The sequence below is a fragment of the Pristis pectinata genome, chromosome 2 (assembly GCF_009764475.1).
Source record: "Pristis pectinata isolate sPriPec2 chromosome 2, sPriPec2.1.pri, whole genome shotgun sequence".
Classification (NCBI taxonomy): Eukaryota; Metazoa; Chordata; class Chondrichthyes; order Rhinopristiformes; family Pristidae; genus Pristis; species Pristis pectinata.
The window spans coordinates 145,486,939-145,509,896 of NC_067406.1; the positions used below are offsets into that span (position 1 = coordinate 145,486,939).

Genomic DNA, 22,958 nt, shown 5'->3' on the forward strand with positions numbered 1-22,958 from the left:
CTCGGTGAGCTGAAGGGCCTGTTTCTCTCTGTCACAGAATCATAGAATCATACAGCACGGAAACAGGCCCTTTCAGCCCATTTCGTCCAAGCTGACCTTGATACCTTTACCCCTGGTCCTTGAAAAACACATTTTATTTTACTTATAAAACAACAGCACAAGAAAATAGAAGCAGGCGGAAGACTCCTGGTCCCACAAGCCTGCCCTGCCGTTCAATATGGTCATGGTTGATCTACATCAGCCTCATCTTCTCTTCTGGCTAGTTCCTCTTCACCCTCAATTTCCTAATTTCCTTTTCCAAAAATTTACCTACCTCTGCCTTAAATAATGCTTCTAATGAACTAGGAGACAATCCTTTGGGGTAGAGAATTCCAGAAATTCACCTCACTGTGCAAAAAGAAACTTATACACACCTTAATTTAAATGACGGGCCTCTTGTAATTATGTTCCCAATTTCAAGACTCTCCTACAAGTGAAAATATCATTAGACTGCTTCTTCAGCAGGTGGAACCAAACTTGTCATCCTTATTTACACTCTTACAGATTAAGCTATTTCCTGCTAATTGTACAGTAGTCTGTCACATGTTGTTTCCTTCTGTGACAGGTTCTTTTGTATGTTTTAACCCATCCTTTGTTCTCTTTTTCTTCATTGGTGTTCAGGCCCTACTTGTTTCAAGTACTACAATATATTGACTTGCAGACTTTTAAGTACTTCTGTTCCAGACTGCCTATCTGCTTTCAGCAAGCAGTAACCTCCAAATTGGTGCCTGATCCTTCGCAACCTGCAAGTTTTGTACATAATTCTGTTTCAGCACATTGTTGCATTTACCATTGTTCTTTAACTTAAGTGAATATCATGATTTGCATCTCAAGTTTAAGGCATGTTAATTGATGTTACATTTGCTTTACTATCATTACTTTGATGTTAAAAAATTTACAACATTTTTCCATTACAACAATTATTAAACAACAAAAGAACTTGAGAAATACTTCACAATATGCTCATATGTTTATGAAGTATGTGTTTACGCAAAGTAATACTCCGAAGTTCTGCTTTAATCCTTGAGATAACTGAACAAATTAGTGACACTATCCAGTCATTATAATTTATTTAAAATTTCAGGTATCTTGTTTCTTTATGCTTTGACAAACTCGTTAACATTCTTTCTTGAATCAAAGAACATAAGCTTGCACTGCACAATTTGTACATTTTTGAGGTTATTCTACATTTAGGTAAAATTGCATACATTTTACAAGTGTACTTTTCTGTATATAAGAACGTGTTGAATCGTGACTACCTGATGCTTGTTCAAGCTGCAATGCCATGTTCAGATTGTTGCAAGTTAGGTGGCAGAAAGATCTATCTGGCCCTGGATTCTAGGATTATTTAGCACTGGGCATTGCTCACAGATTCAGAATTCAAGTGGTCATGTTGGTTGGGGTTAATGTTCCTCAGAACTAGAGAGCAAGAGACTTAAGTTGTGTGGATCTCTCAAGAATGAACTTCAGAGTTCATATTTCCCTAACATTCAACGAATGAGTAAAGGTAGAATTACAAAAAAATGTTAATGGGATGTGGGCAATATGGTGCCATGAATTGTTATTTTGTTTTTAAATACAGCCTAATACACCAGCTCATTTGCTATTAGTGAGAGAAGCAGCCAATTTTAAGCTGAAATATGGGCGACAGAAAGAAGCAATCAGTGATTTGGAGCAACTTTGGAGGTATGGCTTAATTCTTTTTTTATATTTTAGCAATTGCAGTTGTAACATTGATGAACTGGCACTTTGTAATGCATTGCAAGTTTCTTTTTATTCGTGCAGATTATTTTGTGAAAATGTACCCAAGTGGGAATTCACTGCTTCCTCCAACTGAGGTGAAGCGCAGAAATGGTTTTTAAAAATGGTTGAATGTTGAATTATAGCTAGTAACCCTGAATTACTTGTCACTGGGAAATTTGTGATGGTGCTGCTGAATGTGATCCCAAACAAGTGCTTATAATCCCATAAATCTTTCAACTTTCTTTTCGAAGAAGCATCATTGCTTCTGTATGTTTTGTACCAGCATGGCCTGAAGAAAAGTGATCAGGGGACTTCTCTAAAACCATCTGTCAACAAAAACTAAAAGTGGTCTCATTCTGTGGTTCTACAAATTTGGCATAAAGTATTTCTGGAAAGTCAGAGTTGGCAGGTTAAAACAACTGATGAAACTAACATTAAAAAAAACCAGAGCTATTAAATATAGCAAATGGCACTGTGATTTATATTATACAGTTCCACTGTGCACTCATTGCTTCTCAGCAGTTAGAATGTTCTTTGAAATATGAAGGAGCCAATGGTGAACAAAAACACTCCAGGTTCTTGTGTCTGTTGGGCGGCACGGTAGCATAGCGGTTAGCGCAACGCTATTACAGCGCCAGTGATCGGGGTTCGATTCCCGTCGCTATCTGTAAGGAGTTTGTACGTTCTCCCGTGTCTGCGTGGGTTTCCTCCGGGTGCTTCAGTTTCCTGCCACATTGCAAAGACGTATGGATAGGTTAATTTGGGTTTAAAATGGGCAGCGCAGACTTGTTGGGCCGGAAGGGCCTGTTACCAGGCTGTAAATAAAATTTAAAAAAAACTACTTATAGCTCCTCTCAGAAAGGCCTTGTGAATCAAGCACCTGAAGAATCTGCCATTACCTGAAGTATAAACAGTAAATGCTGAAAATAGTCAGTGTGTTAGTCAGCTTCTGTGGAAAGAGAAAAATGATTAATATTTCAAATCTGTGACCTTTCAACAGGGTTGGAACAAGTTTTAAGCATGTACAAAGGGAGGGGAAGGAAATAAAAGAATAAAAGGGAAACTGGAAGGGCAGAAAGCAAGAGTGATGAAATGAAAAGAATATTTACTAGCCCGCACTATCTGAAAAAATGCTGCAGTACTTTTTTCATTTCTGGCCTGAAGAAGGAAATACATTTTAAATGAACAATCAAACTGAATTGTAACTTCAAGACAAACCATCACCATTTTCATGGCTTGGCTTCAACAAGGGTCTTCATCATGGATCTGCTACCACAATAAAATTAATAACTGTAGTTTGTGATAGTGAATTGAAAACCTGGGATAAGTTCACCAGGTCTTCTGGTGTTGTTAGAGATTGCGACATTTGTGTGCATTGTGTGCAGTTCTGGTCGCCAAGTTATAGGAAGGATGCCTTTAAGCAGGTAAAGGTGCAGGAAAGGTTCACAAGGATGTTACTGGGATTGGAGGGTTTGAATTATAAGGATAGGCTGGGACATTTTACCCCGGAGTTTAGGAGGCTGTGGGATGACCTTATAGAGGTATATAAAATCATGAGGGGGTGTAGATAAGGTGAATGGTCACAGTCATTCTCTCAGGAGAGGGGAGTCTAACACGAGAGGACATGGTTATAAAGTGATAGGGGAAAAATTTAAAGGGGACCTGAGGGGCAACTTTTTCACACATTGAGTGGTTGGCATATAGAACAACCTGTCACGGGAGGCTGTAGAGCGAGTACAATTACAACGTTTAAGAGATATTTGAATAGGTACATGGATAGGAAAGGTTTGGAGGGATATGGGCCAAACGCAGACAAATGGGATGAGCTCAGACAGACATCAAGGTCGGTATGGTTGAGTTGGGCTGAAGGGCCTATTTCCATGCTGTATGATATGACCCTATTTAAATGTTTCAGAGCAACTCAGGTAGTTTTCCATGAACAAAGGCAAACCCTATCCCCTTTTCAATATTTACCAACACCTAAATTTTAGTTGTATTTACCACAGTTTTCTGAGGTGTGTATATTTAATGATATGTGACTTTGCCAAATGTGATATGTTCTTGTGAGTTTATACTTTTCTCCCATGAAGAAGTGTAATGAGCCTCTATATTTATAACTGCACTCCTGCACCAGCATGTTGTGTGTAGTAAAGGATTATTGTATGTCTGCTTCAGAAGCTTTAATGTTTTTACCATTTTTTCAGGATCTGGATGTCACTGGCAAGGCCAGCATTCCCCCTTCCCCCCCCCCCCCCCCCCCCCCCCAATTGCCATTGAGAAGGTGGTGATGAGTCACCACCTTAACACATAGAACAGTACAGCACAGGAACAGGCCCTTCAGCACACAATGTTGTGCCGAACCAATTACATTAGTAATAAAATGCCCAACTAAACTAATCCCTTCTGCCTCCACAATGTCCATATCCTACCATTTCCCTCACATTCACGAGCCTATCTAAGAGCTTCTTGAATGCCCGTATCGAATTTGCCTCCACCGCCACCCCAGGCAGTGCATTCCAGGCATCCACCACCCTGCGTAAAAAAAAATAAATTTGCCTTGCACATCTCTTTTGAACTTACCCTCTATCACCTTAAATCCATGCCCTCTGGTATTAGACATTTCGACCCTGGGGAAAAGATACTGGCTGTCTACTCTATCTATGCCTCTCATAATCTTATAAACCTTTATCAGATCTCCTCTCAGTCTCCGCCGCTGCAGAGAGAACAACCCAAGTTTGTCCAACCTATCGTCATAGCAAATGCCCTCTAATCCAGGCAGCATCACCAGATCTCAAGACAAGAGAGCAGAAGCAGGCCATTCGACTCATCGAGTCTGCTCCAAGGAAAAGGGAAAAAAAGAAATGAGGAATGGGGGGGGGGACGGGACAAAAAAAACCCTATTCTAATCCCAATTTCCGGCCTTATCCCCATATCCCTTGATACCCTGACTATTTAGATATCTATCTATCTCCTCCTTGAACGCCCCCACTGATCTGGCCTCCACTGCTGTACGTGGCAAGGAGTTCCACAAATTCACCACCCTCTGGCTAAAGAAATTTCTCCTCATCTCTGTTTTGAAACTGTACCCTCTAGTTCTAAGATTGTGCCCTCTGGTCCTGGACTCGCCCACCAAGGGAAACAGCCTAGCCACATCTACTCTGTCCTTTCCTATCAACATTTTAAATGTCACTATGAGGTCCCCTCTCATTCTTCTGTACTCCAGTGAGTACAGTCCAAGAGCCGACAAACGCTCATCATACGTAAGCCCTTTCATTCCTGGAATCATCCTCGTAAATCTCCTCTGAACCCTCTCCAACGTCAGCACATCCTTCCTAAGATGTGGGGCCCAAAACTGCGCACAATATTCCAAATGAGGCCTCACTAGTGCCCCGTAGAGCCTCATCAACACTTCCTTACTTTTATACACTATACCTCTTGAAATGAATGCCAACATAGCATTCGCTTTCTTTACCACCGATGCGACCTGGTGGTTAACCTTAAAGGTGTCCTGCACGAGTACCCCCAAGTCCCTTTGTACTTCTGTACTTTGAATTTTCTCTCCTTCTAGATAATAATCTGCCCGCTTATTTCTGCTTCCAAAGTGTACAATTGCACATTTCTCAACATTGAATCTCATCTGCCATTTCCTTGCCCATTCTCCTAAACTGTCTAGGTCTCTCTGCAACCTTCCTATCTCCTCAATACTCCCTACTCCTCCACCTATCTTGGTGTCATCTGCAAACTTAGCCACGAAACCATTTATTCCATCATCCAAATCGTTAATGTACAAGGTAAAAAGGAGCGGTCCCAACACCGACCCCTGCGGCACACCACTAGTAACCGGTAGCCAACCAGAACCAGATCCTTTTATTTCCACTCTGCTTCCTGCCAACCAGCCAATGCTCCACCCATTCTGTTATCCTACCCATAATTCCATGACCTCTCATCTTATTAATCAGTCTCTTGTGAGGCACCTTATCAAAGGCCTTTTGAAAGTCTAAATACACAACATCTACCGCCTCTCCCTTATCCACCCTGCCTGTGATTTCTTCAAAAAACTCCAATAGGTTGGTCAGGCAGGATCTTCCCTTCACAAAACCATGTTGGCTAGGACCTATCTTGCCTTGTGCCTCTAGGTATTCCGTAACCCCATCCTTGAGGATAGATTCCAATAACTTTCCCACCACTGACGTCAGACTAATAGGTCTGTAATTTTCTTTATGCTGCCTTCCTCCTTTCTTATACAGTGGAACTACATTTGCGACCCTCCAGTCCTCCGGAACCATGCCGGAATCTATCGATTCCTGGAAAATTATCACCAATGCCTCCGCTATCTCTAAAACCACCTCCTTCAGAACCCGGGGATGCACCTCATCTGGTCCGGGAGACTTATCAGTCTTTAGCCCATTTAGTTTTCCTAGCACCTTCTCCCTAGTAATCTTAACTGAACTCAGTTCCATTTCGTGAGACTCCTGACTAACCGGCACATTGCTGATGTCCTCCAAGGTGAAGACCGATGCAAAATATTCATTCAATTCCTCTGCCATCTCTTTATCATCCATTATAATATCTCCTGCGCCGTTATCAATTGGTCCTATATCAACCCGTGTCTCTCTTTTACTCCTTATGTATTTAAAAAAACTCTTAGTATCCTTTTGAATGTTATCCGCTAACTTCCTTTCATAATTCATCTTTTCTTTCCTAATGACCTTCTTCGTGTCTCTCTGCAGGTTTTTAAAAACTTCCCAGTCTTCTATTTTTCCACTAATTTTTGCTGCTTTGTACGCTGCCCCTTTTGCTTTTATTTTAGCCTTCACCTCTCTCGTTATCCACATTTATGCCTTTTTTCCATTCAAAACCTTTTTTTCTTGGAATATATCTATCCTGCAATTTCCTTATTTCCTGTAGAAATTCCTTCCATTTCTCCTCCACCGTCCCTCCAGCTAACTTACTCCTCCAATCAATTTGGGCCAACTCTTCTCTCATACCATTGTAATTTCCTTTGTTCCACTGAAATATCGATACACCAGTTATCAGCTTCTCCTTCTCAAACTTGAAACTGAACTCAATCATATTGTGATCACTGGTTCCCAGTGGTTCCTTTACCTTTAGTTCCCTAATCACCTCTGGTTCATTACACAGCACCCAATCCAAAACAGCCGATCCCCTGGTGGGCTCATCAACAAGTTGCTCCAGAAAAACGTCCCTTAGACATTCCACAAACTCACTCTCCTGAGTTCTACCGCCTTGCTGGATTTCCCAGTCCACCTTCATGTTAAAATCCCCCATAATTATCTTCACATTGTCACTCTGGCATGCTTTTTCTATCTCAAACTGCAACTTATCGTCCACTTGCTGACTGCTATTAGGGGGCCTATATATGACTGCTACTATTGTCCTTTTACCCTTGCTATTTCTTAGCTCCACCCACAAGGATTCCACCTCCTCTGACTCAATGTCCTTCCTTTCTATTGATTTTATATCGCTACTAACCATCATGGCCACACCTCCCCCTCTGCCTACCCGCCTATCCTTCCTATACATTCCCCTGGACATTCAGTTCCCAATCACATCCATCATAAAGCCATGACTCGGTGATTGCCACAATGTCGTATTTATTAACCTGTAGTTGTGCCACTAGGTCCTCTACTTTATTCCTAATGCTATGTGCATTTAAGTATAGTACGTTTAGTCCGGTATCTGCTATTGATTTTGTTGTACTTCTATTGTTCAGCAGATTATCCTGACTTTTCACCTGTCTATCCTTCTTACCATCTTCACTACATACTATCTTAGACATGTTCCTATATACCTCATCCTCTATCCTAACATTCTGTATCCAAACATCCTGATTTGTTGTACTTCTATTATTCAGCAAATTATCCTGACTTCTCACCTGCCTGTCCTTCTTACCATCCTCATTGGACTTGTTTCTATAAACTTCCTCCCTTACCTTAGCATCTTGTAACCTAACATCCTGGTTTCCATCCCCTTGCCAGATCAGTTTAAACCCTCCCCTACAGCTAAATTAAACATTCCTGCCAGGATATTGGACCCTATGGAGTTTAGGTGCAACCCATCTTTAGCGAATAGGTCATGCCTCCTCCAAAAAAGGTCCCAATTATCCAAAAATCTGAAGCCCTGCCCCCTGCACCAGTCACTCAGCCACACATTCATCTGCCAGAGCTTTCTATTCTTCCTATCATTGACACGTGGCACAGGTAGTAATCCTGAGATTACTACCCTTGAGGTCCTACTTCTCAACCTTCTCCCTAATGCCTTGTATTCCTCCTTCAGGACCTCTTCTCTTTTTCTACCTATGTCATTGGTACCTACATGTACCAAGACTTCTGGCTGCTCACCCTCTCCCCTCAGAATATTCTGGACCTCTTCTGCACCCTCTCCAAAGCCTCGACATCCTTCCTGCATTGGGGCGACCAGAACTGAATGCAATGTTCCAGATGTGGTCTAACTGAAGTTTTATAAAGCTGCAACATAACTTCCTGACTCTTGAACTAAGTGTCTCGACTAATGAAGGCAAGCATGCTATATGCCTTCTTTACTGCCCTATCAACCTATGTAGCCACTTTTAGGGAGCTATGAACTTGGACCCCAAGAGCCCTCTGCTCATCAACACTGTTAAGGGTCTTGCCATTAACAGCGTACTGTCTCTTTACATTTGATCTCCCAACGTGCAACACTTTATATTTGGCTGGGTTGAACTCCATCTGCCATTTCTTCGCCCATATCTGCAACTGATCTATATCCCGCTGTATTCTTTGCCAGTCCTCTATGTTATCCACAACACCACTAATCTTTGTATCATCTTAAACCACTGCAGTTCTTTAGGTAAAAATTTCCCACAGTACTGCTGGGTAGGGAGTTCCAGAATAATGACTGGGTGACAATGAACAGCTGGTGATATTTCTAAATCAGAATGGTGCACAACTTGGTGGGGTGGTGTGTGTTGGGGAATCTCTGGTCATGGTGTACCAATTAGACTGCTGTCCTTGTAGACCAAGTACAATTACAATGTTTAAAAGACATTTGAATAGATGCATGGATAGGAAGGGTTTAGAGGGATATGGGCTTATTGCAGGTAGAGGTCATGGAGTAGCTGGGCAAATAACTGCAGTGCATTTTGTGGTTGGTGCACACAATAGTCTGTTCGCCAGTGGTAGAGGGAATGAGTGTTTAAAGCAGCTGATGGAGTGACAGTTCTGCAGACTGTCGTCTTAGATTGTCATAGGTGGAGCCAAGTAACACAGACACGGGCTCTTTGGCACTCTACGTCCAAGCCAACCATGAAGTACCCATTTGTAATAATCCTACTTACCAGCACTTGGTCTGTAGCCTTTTTTGATGGTGCTGAGCTTCTTGAGAGTTGTTGAAGCTGCACTCATCCAAGCAAGTGGAGAGTTTTCCATCATGCCTAGTTGGTGGAAACATTTGGTGTTGATGTAGATACCCAGCCTCTCATCTGCTCTTGTAGCCATGGTGCCTATGTGAAAGATCTGGACAGACCTATGTACATATTCTGTAAGGGGAGGGTGAGCAGCCAGAGGTCATAGTCCATATTGGACTACAAACGTATTGGTACTAGAGACCTAGGCTGGAAGAAAGATGACAGGCAAGGTCCCAGAGGATTGGAGAATATGCTGTTCGTTTAGAAAGGGCAATGGAGACAAACCAGGAATACAAGGTTAACGGCAGGACTCTTAGCAGTGTGGAGGAACAGGGGGATCTTGGGGTCCACATCCATAGATCCCTCAAGGTTGCCACGCAGGTCATTAGGGTTGTTAAGAAGGCGTATGGTGTGTTGGCCTTCATTAGTCGGGATATTGAGTTCAAGAGACGAGAGGTGATGTTACAGCTCTATAGAACTCTGGTTAGACCACACTTGGAGTATTTTGTTCAGTTCTGGTCACCTCATTATAGGAAGAATGTGGAAGCTTTAGAGAGGGTGCAGAGGAGATTTACCAGGATGCTGCCTGGATTGGAGAGCATGTCTTACGAGGATAGGTTGAGTGAGCTTGGGCTTTTCTCTTTGGAGAGGAGGAGGATGAGAGGTGACTTGATAGAGGTGTATAAGAGGCATAGATCGAGTGGACAGTCAGAGACTTTTTCTCACGGCGACAATGGCTAACAGGAGGGAACATAATTTTAAGGTGATTGGAGGAAGATAGAAGAGCGATGTCAGAGGTATGTTTTTTACACAGAGAGTGGTGGGTGCATGGAACGCACTGCTGGCAGAGGTTATGGGGGCAGATACATTAGGGACATTTAAGAGACTCTTAGATAGCCACATGAATGATAGAAAAATGGGGGGCTATGTGGGAGGGAAGGGTTAGATAGATCTTAAAGCAGGATAAAATGTTGGCACAACATTGTGGGCCGAAGGGCCTGTACTGTGCTGTTATGTTCTATGTTCATAAGCCAGTGGTTGGTGAAATTATTAGAGAAGATTCTTTGGGATAGGATCTACTCACATCTGGAAAAGCTTGTACTTATCAGGGATAGTCAGCCTGGCTTTGTGCAGGGAAGACCATGTATTAAAAATTTGATAAAGTTTTTTGAGGGGGTGATGAAGATGATTTAAGAGGCTAGGGCAGTGGATAATGTCTGCATGAATCTTAGTAAAGCTTTCGACAATCCCCCATGAAAGGCTGATCCGAAAGTTTAAGGCACATGGTATCCATGGAAACTTGGTAAGTTGGATCAAAATTGGCTTGGCCATAGAACAGTATTGGTTTATTATTGTCACTTGTACTGAGGTACAGTGAAAAACTTGTCTTGCATACCGATCATACAGATCAATTCATTACACAGTGCAGTTACATTGAGTTAGTACAGAGTGCATTGATGTAGTACAGGTAAAAACAACAACAGTACAGAGTAAAGTGTCACAGCTACAGAGAAAGTGCAGTGCAATAATTGCAAGGTCACAACAAGGTAGATTGTAAGGTCATAGTCCATCTCATCATATAAGGGAACCGTTCAATAGTCATCACCATGGGCTAGAAGCGGTCCTTAAGTCTGGTGGTACATGCCCTCAGGCTCCTCTATCTTCTACTTGATGGAAGAGGGGAGAAGAGAGAATGACCCGGGTGGGTGAGGTCTTTGATTATGCTGGCTGCTTCACCAAGGCAGCGAGAGTCAAAGGAAGGGAGGCTGGTCTCCGTGATACGCTGGGCTGTGTCCACAACTCTCTGCAGTTTCTTGCGGTCCTGGGCAGGGCAGTTGCCGTACCAAGCCATGATGCATCCAGATAGGATGCTTTCTATGGTGCATCGATAAAAGTTGGTGAGTGTCAAAGTGGACAAACTGAATTTTTTAGCCTCCTGAGGAAGTAGAGCCCGCATTTACCACATCAGGTGGCAGTCCATTCCACATTCCCACCACTCTTTGAGTGAAGAAGTTCCCTCTAATGTTCCCCCTAAACCTTTCCCCTTTCACCCTAAAGCCATGTCCTCTCGTACTTATCTCTCCTAATCTAGGTGGAAAGAGCCTACTTGCATTAACTCTGTCTATGCCCCTCATCATTTTGTAAACCTCTATCATATCTCCCCTCATTCTTCTCTGCTCCAAGGAATAAAGTCCTAACATGCTCAGTCTTTCCCTGTAACTCAACTCCGGAAGACCCGGCAACATTCTTGTAAATCTCCTCTGCACTCTTTCAATCTTACTGACATTCTTCCTGTAGTTCGGTGACCAGAACTGCACACAATATTCTAAATTTGGTCTCACCAATGAGACATACAACCTCACCAAAACATTCCAACTCCTATACTCAAGACTTTGATTTATAAATGCCAGGATGCCAAAAGCCTTTTTTACAACCCTGTCTACTTGTGACTCTACTTTCAGGGAATTATGTATCTGAACTCCCAGATCCCTTTGTTCCTCCGCACTCCTCAGTGCCCTACCATTTACTGTGTATGTCCTCCCTTGATTTGTCCTTCCAAAATGCAATGCCTCACACTTGTCTGCATTAAATTCCATCTGCCATTTTCTGGACCATTTTTCCATTTGGTCCCGATCTCTCTGCAAGCTTTGAAAGCCTTCCTCGCTGTCCACTACACCTCCAATCTTAGTGTCATCTGCAAACTTACTAATCCAATTTGCCACATTATCTTCTAGATCATTGATATATACAACAAACAACAATGGCCCCAACACAAATCCCTGAGGGACACCACTAGTCACAGGCCTCCAATCTGAGAAACAACCATCCACAACCATTCTCTGTCTTCTCCCACTCAGCCTATTTCGAATCCAGTTTACAACCTTTCCATGGATACCCATTGACCGAACCTTCTGAACTAATCTCCCATGTGGGACCATGTCAAAGGCCTTACTAAAGTCCATGTAGACAACATCCACAGCCTTACCTTCATCTACTTTCTTAGTGACCTCCTCAAAAAAAACTCCACAAGATTCGTTAAACACGATCTACCACGCACAAAGCCATGCTGACTATCCTTAATCAACTCATGGCTGTCCAAATACTTATATGTCCTATCTCTCAGAACACCTTCCAATAATTTACCCACTACTGATGTCAGGCTCACTGGCCTGTAATTACCTGGTTTACTCTTCGAGCCTTTCTTAAACAATGGAACAACATGAGCTATCCTCCAGTCCTCTGGCACCACACCCGTGGCTAAGGACATTTTAAATATATCTGCCACGGCCCCTGCAATCTCTACACTAGTCTCTGTCAAGGTCCGAGGAAATATCTTGTCAGGCCCTTGGGATTTATCTACCTTTATTCACTGTAAAGCATCAAGTACCTCCTTTTTAATCTCTATATGTTCCATGACACTAGTGCTTGTTTCCCTTCCTTTCATATCCACGCTGCCAGTTTCCTGAGTAAATACTGATGCAAAAAAACTGTTTAAGACCTCGCCCATCTCCTGAGGCTCCACACATATACGACCACTCTGATCTCCTAGGGGACCAATTCTGTCTCTTACTATCTTTTTGCTCTTAATATACCTGTAGAAACCCTTTGGGTTTACCTTCATATTATCTGCCAAAGCAGCCTCATGTCTTCTTTTTGCCTTCCCGATTTCCTTTTTTAGTATTTTCTTACATTTCCTATACTCTTCAAGTACCTCATCCGTTCCTAGTTGCCTATGCCTGCTATACACCTCTCTCTTTTTCTTAACCAGATCGCCAATATCCCTTGAAAACCAAGGTTCCCTTTGCTTGTTACCCTTGCCTTTAATCCTGACAGGGACATACAAACTCTGCACTCTCAAAATTTCATCTTTGAAGGCTTTCCATTTACTGAGCACATCCTTGCCAGAAAATAACTTATCCCAATCCACCCTACCTAGATCCTTTCTCATTTCCACAAAATTGGCCTTTCTCCAATTTAGAACCTCCACTCGAGGACCAGACCTATCCTTAATTATCTTGAAACTAATTGCATTATGGTCACTGGACCCAAAATGCTCACCTACACATACTTCTGTCACCTGACCTGCCTGGTTCCCTAATAGGAGATCAAGTATTGCATTCTCTCTCGTTGGTACCTCTATATATTGATTTAGAAAACTTTCCTGAACACATTTGACAAATTCCAAGCCATCCAACCCTTTCGCAGTGTGGGAGTCCCAGTCAATATGTGGAAAGTTAAAATCCCCTACTATCACAACTTTCTGTTTCTTACATTGGTCTGCTATCTCCCTACAGATTTGTTCCTCCAATTCTCTCTGACTATTGGGCGGTCTATAATACAACCCTATTAGTGTGGCCACACCTTTCCTGTTCCTCAGCTCCACCCATATGGCCTCGGTAGACAAGCCCTCTGGGTTGTCCTGTCTACGCACAGCCGTGATCTGTTCCCTGACCAGTAATGCCACTCCTCCCCCTTTCATCCCTCCCCCTCTATCACGTCTGAAACAACGGAAGCCCTGAACATTAAGCTGCCAGTCCTGCCCCTCCTTCAACCATGTCTCACTAATAACGATAATATCGTAATCCCACGTGCCAATCCACGCCCTAAGTTCATCCGCCTTACCTACAATACTCCTTGCATTGAAATAGATGCACCTGAGAACATTACTATCATGTACAAACCTTCGATTTCTGTCCATACCTGCAGACCTCGCACGATCATTTTCCTCCTCAATTGCTTCTCTAACACTCCCCCTGCAAATCTAGTTTAAACCCGCCGGAGCAGCACTAGCAAACCTACCCGCAAGTATGTTAGTCCCCCTCCAGTTCAGGTGTAAACCGTCCCTTCAGAACAGATCCCACCTTCCCTGGACCAAAGCCCAATTATCCAGAAACCTGAAGCCCTCCCTCCTGCACCAACTCCTTAGCCACGTATTTAGCTGCATGATCCTCCTATTTCTAGCCTCACTAGCACGTGGCACTGGTAGCAATCCTGAGATTGCAACCTTGGAGTTTAGGGAATTAGGTGCAAACTTTGCACCTAATTCCCTAAACTCTCTTTGCAGGACCTCCTCCTTCTCTCTTTGCAGGACCTCCTCCTTTTCTTTTGTTGACATTGATGGAAAGGTTGTTGTCATGACACCATTCCACTAAGCTCTCTATCTCCTTCCTGTACTCCGACTCATCGCTGTTTGAGATACATACTACAATGGTGGTATCATTTGAAAACTTGTAGATGGAGTTAGAGCAGAATCTGCCCACATTGTGGTGGAGGGGTGTAATTGTGATTGGAGTTCTGTGACCAGTATCATTCCACAAGGATCAGTGCTTGTTCCTCTGCTTGTGATATATATAAATGATTTGGACAAAATGTAGGTAGTTTGATTAGTAAATTTGCAGATGACACTAAAATTAGTGGAGTTGTGGACAGTGAGGAAGGTCGTCAAAGGATTCAGCAGGATACAAATCATTGAAATGTGGGCAGAGAAATAGCAAATGGAGCTTAATTGGACAAGTGTGATCTGTTGCACTTTGGGAGGTCAAATGTAAGAGGAAGGTATACAGTTAATGGCAGGGCCTTTAGGAGCATTGCTGTGCACCTTGAGGTGGAAGTCCATAGCCCCCTGTAAGTGGCAACAAAGTAGATAGGGCGGTAAGGAAGGCTAATGGGATGCTTGTCTTTATTGGTCAGGGTGTTGAGCATGAAGTCAGGAAGTCGTGTTGCAACTGTTTGAAACTTTGGTTGGGTCACATTTGGAGTATTGTGCGCTGTTCTGGTTTCCATATTACAGAAAGTATGTGGAAGGTTTGGAGAGGATAAAGATGATGTTCACCAGGACATTACCTGGATTACACAGTATTAGCTATAAGGAGAGTTTGGACAAACTTGGATTGTTTTCTGTGGAGTTTCGGAGGCTGAGGGGCGAACTGGTAGAAGTATATAAAATTATGAGAGGTATAGATAGGGTAGATAGAATCTTTTTCTCAGGGTAGCATAGTATTAAGGTGAGGGGGATGTTTAAAGGAGATTTATGTGGCAAGTTTTTCTTTTACACAGAGTGATAGATGCCTGGAACGCGTTGCCAGGGGAAGTGGTGGAAGCAATGTTTAAGAGGAATTTGGACAGACACATGAACAGTAAGGGAATAGCGGGATATAAATCACATGCAGGCAGATACGTAGTTTAAATTGGCATTGTGGTCGGCACAGTCATTGTATGCTGAAGGGCTTGTTCCTGTGCTGTACTGTTCCATGTTTTACAGATAAGGATAGGACTAGTCCTCAGGTGAACGTGCTAAATTGGTGGAAAACCAATTACACAGTATTAGACAGCAACTGGAGAAAGTAGATTGGGAGCAACTGTTAGAGGGTAAGCCCACATTTGACGTGGGAGTCTTTCAATCAACAATTGATTAGAGTTCATGACCAACATGTTCATGTGAGGATGAAAGCTGAGGATAGCAAAGTTTGGGAACCTTGGGTAACAACAGATATTGTAAGTCAAAAAGAGAAAGGAAGTATTTGTAACGTTTAGGAAGCTGAAATCAGACAAGGCCATTGAGAAATAATAAAGAAAGTAGGAAAGAACTTAAACAATAAATTGGGAGGGCTAAAAGGGACCATGAAGTATCCTTGACAAGTAGAGTTAAGGAGAATCCCAAGTTCTTTTCTGCTTTCTTTATATTCCTCAAGAGCCTTGTCTGATTTCAATTTCCTAAACCTTGCAAATACTTTCTTTTTCTTTTCCTCTAAATTTGCGATATCTGTTGTTATAGAAGGCACTCTACACATTTTTTAGGAGCAAAGGGGTAGTGGTTGGTCCACTCCAGGACAAAGGAGGGAATTCATGCATGGATGCAAAGGAAGTGGGTGACATCCTTAATAAGTATTTTGCATTGGTATTTAGCAAGGCAAAGGTCATGGATGGTGAGTTTCAGGAGGGATTTGTTGATATTCTAGGGCATGTTGATATCAAGGAGGAGGAGTTGTAGGGGCTCTTGAAAAACAAAGGTGGATAAGTCCCCAAGGCCTGATAGGATCTGTCCCAGGATACTGGGGGAAGCAAGGGAGGAAATTTTTGGGGCCTTGACAGGTCCTTGTGTCCTCTTTAGCCACAGGTGAGTTGCCAAGACTGGAGAAGAGCCAATGTTGATCCTTTGTTTAAGAGGGGCAACAGGGACAAATGAGGACATTATGTGCCAGTGAGGCTTACATCAATGGTAGGGAAATTACAAGAGAATATTCAGAGGGATGAAATTTACTTGTGGTTGGAAAAGCATGAACTTATTAGGCACAGTCAGCTTGGCTTTGTGTGGGGGAGATCCTGTCTCTCAAATTTGATTTACTTTTTTTTATCAAGTGATGAAGATGATTGAGAGCAATGTATGTTGTCTACATGGACTTTAGTAAAGCATAAAGTAAGGTCTCTCAAGGTAAACTGGTACTGAATGTTAACTCGCATGGAATCCATTATGAGTTGGTAATTGGATCCAAAATTGACAGGATAGTGGTGGAGGGGTGTTTTTCTGACTGGAGGTCTGTGACCAGTGGTGTTCTGCAAGAATTAGTGCTGTTCTTTGAAATGTACGTTAATGATTTAGATGAAAATACAGATGGTCTGATTAGTAAGTTTGCATTTGACACAAAAATTGGTTTAGTTGTGGATAGCAAGGAAGATTGTCAACGGATTCAGCAGGATGTAGATTTCTTGGAAATTTGGGCAGGGAAATGGCAGATGGAGCTTAATCCAGATGAGGTTATACATTTTGGGAGGTCAATTGAAGGAGTCATTAAACTGGAGAGGATGCAATCAAGATTTATGAGAACGTTACAGGAACTGGAGGGCTTGAATCATAAGGAGAGGCTGGATAGGCTAGGACGGGAGTGTAGGAGGCTGAGGGGTGACCTTATAGAGGTTTATAAAATGATGAGGGGCATAGATAAGGAGAATAACCAAAGTCTTTTCCTAAAGATGGAGGAGTCCAGAACTAGAGGACACAAGTTTAAAGTGAGAGGGGAAAGATTTAAAATGGACCTGAGGGGAAACTTTTTCACACAGAAGGTGGTGTGTATATGGAATGAGCTGCCAGAGAAAGTGGTAGAGGTGGGTACAGTAATGGCACTTAAAAGACATTTGGACAGTTACATGGATAGGAAAGGTTTAGAGGGACATGGACCAATTGCAGGGAAATGGAACTGGCTCTGTTAGGGAACGTGGTCAGCATGGATAAGTTGAGACAAAGGGCTTGTTTCTGAGTTCTATTGCTCTATCACTCTATGATTCCAATAGGAAAGTATACAGTAAAAGCAGGACCCTTGGGATTATTGATGTACAGAGGGATCTTGGTGCAAGTCCACAGCTCCCTGAAATTGGCAACACAAGTGGATAGGGTGGTAGAGACGGTATTGGTTTATTATTGTACCGAGGTACAGTGAGAAACTTGTCTTGCATACCGTTTGTACAGATCAATTCATTACACAGAGCACTGAGGTAGTACAGAGTGCATTGAGGTAGAACAGGGTAAAAACAATAACAGAATACAGAGTAAAGTGTCACAGCTACAGGGAAGTGCATTTCAGGTGCAAGGTCAAATAAGGTAGATTGTGAGTTCAAGAGTCCATCTCATCGTATAAGGGAACCGTTCAATAGTCTTATCACAGTGGGGTAGAAACAGTCCTTGAGCCTGCTGGTATGTACCCTCAGGCTCCTGTATCTTCTGCCTGATGGGAGAGGAAAATGACCCAGGTGGGTGGGGTCTTTGATTATGCTGGCTGCTTCACCAAGGCAGTGTGAGATATAGACAGAGTCCACGGAGGGGAGGCTGGTTTCTGTGATGCGCTGGGCTGCGTCCACAACTCTCTGCACTTTCTTGTGGTCCTGGGCAGAGCAGTTGCCAGACCAAGCTGTGATGCATCCAGATAGGATGCTTTTTATGGTGCATCGATAAAAGTCAGTGAGTGTCAAAAGGGACTTGCCAAATTTCTTTAGCATCCTGAGGAAGTACAGGCGCTAGTGAGCTTTCTTGGCCATGGCGTCTACGTGGTTGGACCAGGACAGGCTATTTGGTTACGTTCACTCCTAGGAACATGAAGCTCTCAACCCTCTCAACCTCAGCACCATTGATGTAGACAGGTGCATGTACACTGCCGCCTTTCCTGCAGTCAATGACCAGCTCTTTTGTTTTGCTGACTTTGAGGGAAAGGTTGTTGTCATGACACCATGTCACTAAGCTCTCTATCTCCTTCCTGTACTCCAACTTACCATTATTTGAGATACAGCCTACTACGGTGGTATCATCTGCAAACTTATAGCTGGAGTTAGAGCTAGAGCAGAATCTGGCCGTGCAGTCACGAGTGTCTAGGGAGTAGAGTAGAGGGCTGAGGACTCAGCCTTGTGGGGCACCAGTGTTGAGAATAATTGTGCTGGAGGTGTTGCTGCCTATCCTTGTTGATTGCGGTCAGTTGGTCAGAAAGTCAAGGATGCAGTTGCAGAGGGAGGTGTTGAGTCCCAGGTCTCGGAGTTTGATGATGAGTTTGCTTGGAATTATAGTATTGAAGGTGGAGTTGGAGTCAATAAACAATAGTCTAACGTAGGTGTCTTTGCTGTCCAGATGCTCCAGAGCTGAGTGTAGGGCCAGGGAGATGGCATCCACTGTACACCTGTCTCAGCGGTGGGCGAATTGCAGTGGGTTGAGGTTGTCTGGGAGGCTGGACCAGCCTCTCGAAGCACTTCATGATGGTGGATGTTAGAGCCACTGGTCGGTAGTCATCAAGGCATGTTACCTTGTTTTTCTTCAGTACCGGGATGATAGTGGTATTCTTAAAACAGGTGGGAACCTGAGATTGAAGCAGGGAGAAGTTAAATATGTCTGCAAATACCCCCGCCAGCTGATCAGCACAAGATATGAGCACACGGCCAGGGACACTATGCGGGCCAGATGCTTTCCTCGGGTTCACTCTCTGGAAGAGTGTTTTGTCCTCGACAGTGACCATGGGTTCAGTTGCATTGGAGGCTGTCAGGGTGGGTGGTGACAATCCACTCCCCTTCTGTTCAAAACGTGCTTAGAATGTGTTAAGCTCATCAGGAAGGGATGCGCTGTTGTTAACTATGCTGCCTGACTTTGTTTTGTAGCCCGTTATAGCATGTAAGCCCTGCCACAACTGACGGCTGGTCTGGGACTCTTATTTTGAACTGGTATTGTCTCTTGGCATTCCTGATAGCTTTCCGGAGGCTGTATCTCAATTTTTTGTAAAGGTCAGGGTCACCAGATTTGAATGCAGCAGTCCTCGACTTCAGTAGGGAGTGGATCTCCCTGTTCATCCATGGTTTCTAGTTTGGGAACACCCGTGTTGTCCTCTTTGGTACACAGCCCTCGACTCACTTACTGATAAAGTCTGTGATGGTAGTGACATACTCATCAAGGCTGGCAGCTGAGTCTTTGAACATGGACCAGTCCACTGACTCAAAGCAGTCATGTAGAAGCTCATCTATTTCCTCAGATCAGCACTGCAGGAATCTCGTACTGGATCCTCCCATTTCAGTTTCTGTTTTGTCTGCAGGCAGGGAGCACAGCCTGGTGGTTAGATTTACCAAAGTGAGGGCGAGGGGTGGCTCGGAAGGCATCTATGATGGTTGTATTGCAATGGTCAAGGGTGTTAGGGCTTCTGGTAGGACAGGAGACGTGCTGGTAGTACTTTGGTAACACACTCTTGAGGTTGGCGTGGTTGAAGTCACCTGCGATAATGAAGAGGGCCTCAGAGTATCCTTTCTCAAGGTTGCTGACCACAGAGTATAGTTCGTTGATTGCAGGCTTCATGTCCTTCTGGGGTGGGATGTGCACTGCCATCAGGATAGCTGAAGTAAACTCCTGTAGCAGGTAGTATGGTCGACACTTCACCGTTAGATATTCCAGGCTGGGTGAGCGGGAGTTTGCCAGCACCGACAAGTCTGAGCACCATGAGTTATTGATTAGGAAGCAGACCTCTCCGCCTCAACTCTGTACTCAATTCCCCAACCTATGAAGGCAACCATGTGGGCAACATGCTTCCCTTCATAGGTTTGGGAAATTGAGTATAGAAGTTGGGAAGTCATGTTGCAGCTAAAACATTGGTTGGGCCACTTTTGAAGTCATGTTGCAGTTTCTGGTTGCCACACTATGGGAAGGTTGTGGGGTGCAGAAGTGTTTCACCAAGATGTTGACTGGATTGGAGTGTATTAGCTACATGGAGAGGTTGGACATATTTAGATTGTTTTCTCTGGAGTGTTGGAGGCTGATGGCAAGCTGAGAGAAGTGTATAAAATTAGGAGAAGCACAGGTAGTGTAAGTAGACAGTTTTTTTCAGAATGGAAATGTCAACAGATTGAGGGCATGGGCTTAAGAAAGAGGGGAAAGTTTAAAGGAGATTTGCGAGGCCACGTATTTTATACAGAGAGTGGAAGGTGCCTGTAACCTGCTACCAGGGGAGGTGGTGGAAGCAGATAGAATAGCAATGTTTAAGAAGCATTTAGATAGGCACATGAACAGGCAGGGAATAGAAGGAACCATGTGCAGGCATATGGCATTAGTTTAGATTGGTATCATGGTCGGTGCAGACCTGGTGGGCTGAAGGGTATGTTCCTGTGCTATACTGTTCTATGTTGGTCCAGTTGAGTTTCTGGCTAGTGGTAACCCCCAAGATGATGGTGATGGGGAACTTGGCAATCATAATACCATTAACTGTCAAGGGTAGATGGTTAGACTGCACTCTTGTCACACGTCATGTCAGCTCGTGCCTGAATGTTCTCGCAATTTTGCTGCATGCAGACATGGACTGCTCTGTTTGCTGATGAGTTGCAAATGGAATTAAACATTGGTGCAGTCATGAGTGAACATCACTTTTGGCAATATATGATGGAGGGGAGATCCTTAAGTCAGTTGACGGTGGCTGGATCTGGTAGATTGCTCTGAGGAACTTCTGGGCCTGGAAGATTGACCTTCAACAGCCATAACCATCTTCCTTTGTGTGAGATGTCATTGAACATATTAAGATCTCATGGTTAACAGACCAACTAAATATTTGACAGTGGCCTGCTGCAAGTCGGTACTTACACCAGCTCTTTTTGACATGTATGTAGTGCGCATGCCTCATACTAAATCCTGGAGGTTCAAATATGCCAATGATGTTGCACTACAGAAACAAGCATCAGTGCAAGGGGAAGCAAACAGGATGGTTGCAAGTAACTTGTTTCCAAAGGAATGCTTTACTGAGCCTGGCAACATAGAGATAAAGTAACAGCGTCCCTGAGCTACACAGATGCTGGGAAAGATGATACTGTTGTGGAGATTGGCTTATCCATTAGCGTCATCCACCAAAGCACTCTCACCTATTGGCCTCATCTAATTAAAACCAGTCAGAGAGTGAAAATAAGATACAATTGGTCTGGTAGCAGAACATTCAGCATTTCATCATTGGCCCTGGTGTTCCCTGCTCCAAAAAACTCCTCTGCTCCTTTGTCCGACAGCCACCTTAGGTAGATGCTACCAAATGGACAGTGATGGACTTGGTCCTACAGCCGCCTCAAGTAGATGCTGCCCAAACGGACAGTGAAGGAGACTGTCAAATCCACTTCAGCTGAGTGGCTACTAGTATAGAGCTTGCTCACCTTACCCTGCCTTCCACTTGCTACAATTCCAATGCCCTAAATGAGATGGAAAAAGTCATGAGCAATGGCAGCCTCCCCATTCAAGGTTAAACAATCTTAAAAGGTGTTCAAAAACCACACTGGTTATTCTGGGAACAAGCAGCCAACATCATTGTTGTGACTCCAACTCATTATCCAGATGGGGGAAAAAAAACTGTGGGATGCATCCAGATCAGGGAATAGTACCACTTTGCTGATGCCATAGTTTAGGTTCCTGTGTTCAATTTCCCTCAAAGATGGTGGATCTTCCTTAACAGAATCTACAAAGTTATGGATGACATGGGCACCGGAAAACAAATGAAATCTGCTAGATAAATGAAACTGTAGCCATGAACCCCAAACCGTGGAATACCTCAAATCAACCTGCCCATTCAGAGCCACTGCAGCCTCATTTCTCCACTTGACACCTCAAGAAGCCATTAACAGAATTAACAGAAAGGATGTGTGATGCATGTTAAGTATACAGACTATATATTACAGAGTGACTTTTATTTTAGAAATTAAGTGTAAGACCAGAAATCATGGCAAACATTCAGTATTAAATACTACAAAATGCCAAGCTCATGTTTGAGATGACTATTGCTCTGTGTTTCCAGTAAAGCTTACTTACTATGTGATGCCAGAAAAAAAGATGAAATGATATTTTTTTATATAGCAAAGCAGGTAAAATTGGAGGATAAATGAACCCAAGGTGTCATTTTGCAATTCTGCCATTTATAAAAATAGTTAAAAATGAGGATGTTGCATGTCAGTGATCGGACATGTGTATTGCAGATAGAAAAATATTTCCTCTACTTTCCCCATCTCCATTTTAATGGATAAAATCAGAATGCTTGATGTTTGCATATATGAAAAGTACAGACAACCCTGGATAATTGTGGTTTAATTTCATAAACAGAACACTCATTGTTTTGCCTTTCTAGACAAAATTCTGAGGATGTACGGACTTTGGCACAGCTCATCTCTGCATATTCGTTGGTGGACTCCGAAAAAGCCAAGATGTATCTTTTTTTTAAAGGAGGGAGTATTCTCCATTATTTATAACCTCTTTTCCTACCATTTTGAGTAGCAAAAGTGAAAGTGGACCAAC

At 43.2% G+C, this 22,958-nt stretch overlaps 1 protein-coding gene across 1 annotated transcript in view; it reads left to right on the plus strand.

Annotated features, from left to right (window-relative positions):
• The window catches only part of srp72 (signal recognition particle 72), an 83,353-nt gene that overhangs the window by 39,715 nt on the left and 20,680 nt on the right, over nt 1–22,958 (plus strand). Inside the window, exons 14-15 of the mRNA XM_052045316.1 lie at nt 1,622–1,725; nt 22,792–22,869. Of these exons, the coding sequence (XP_051901276.1) occupies nt 1,622–1,725; nt 22,792–22,869 (182 nt within the window). The remainder of the gene's footprint in view (nt 1–1,621; nt 1,726–22,791; nt 22,870–22,958) is intronic.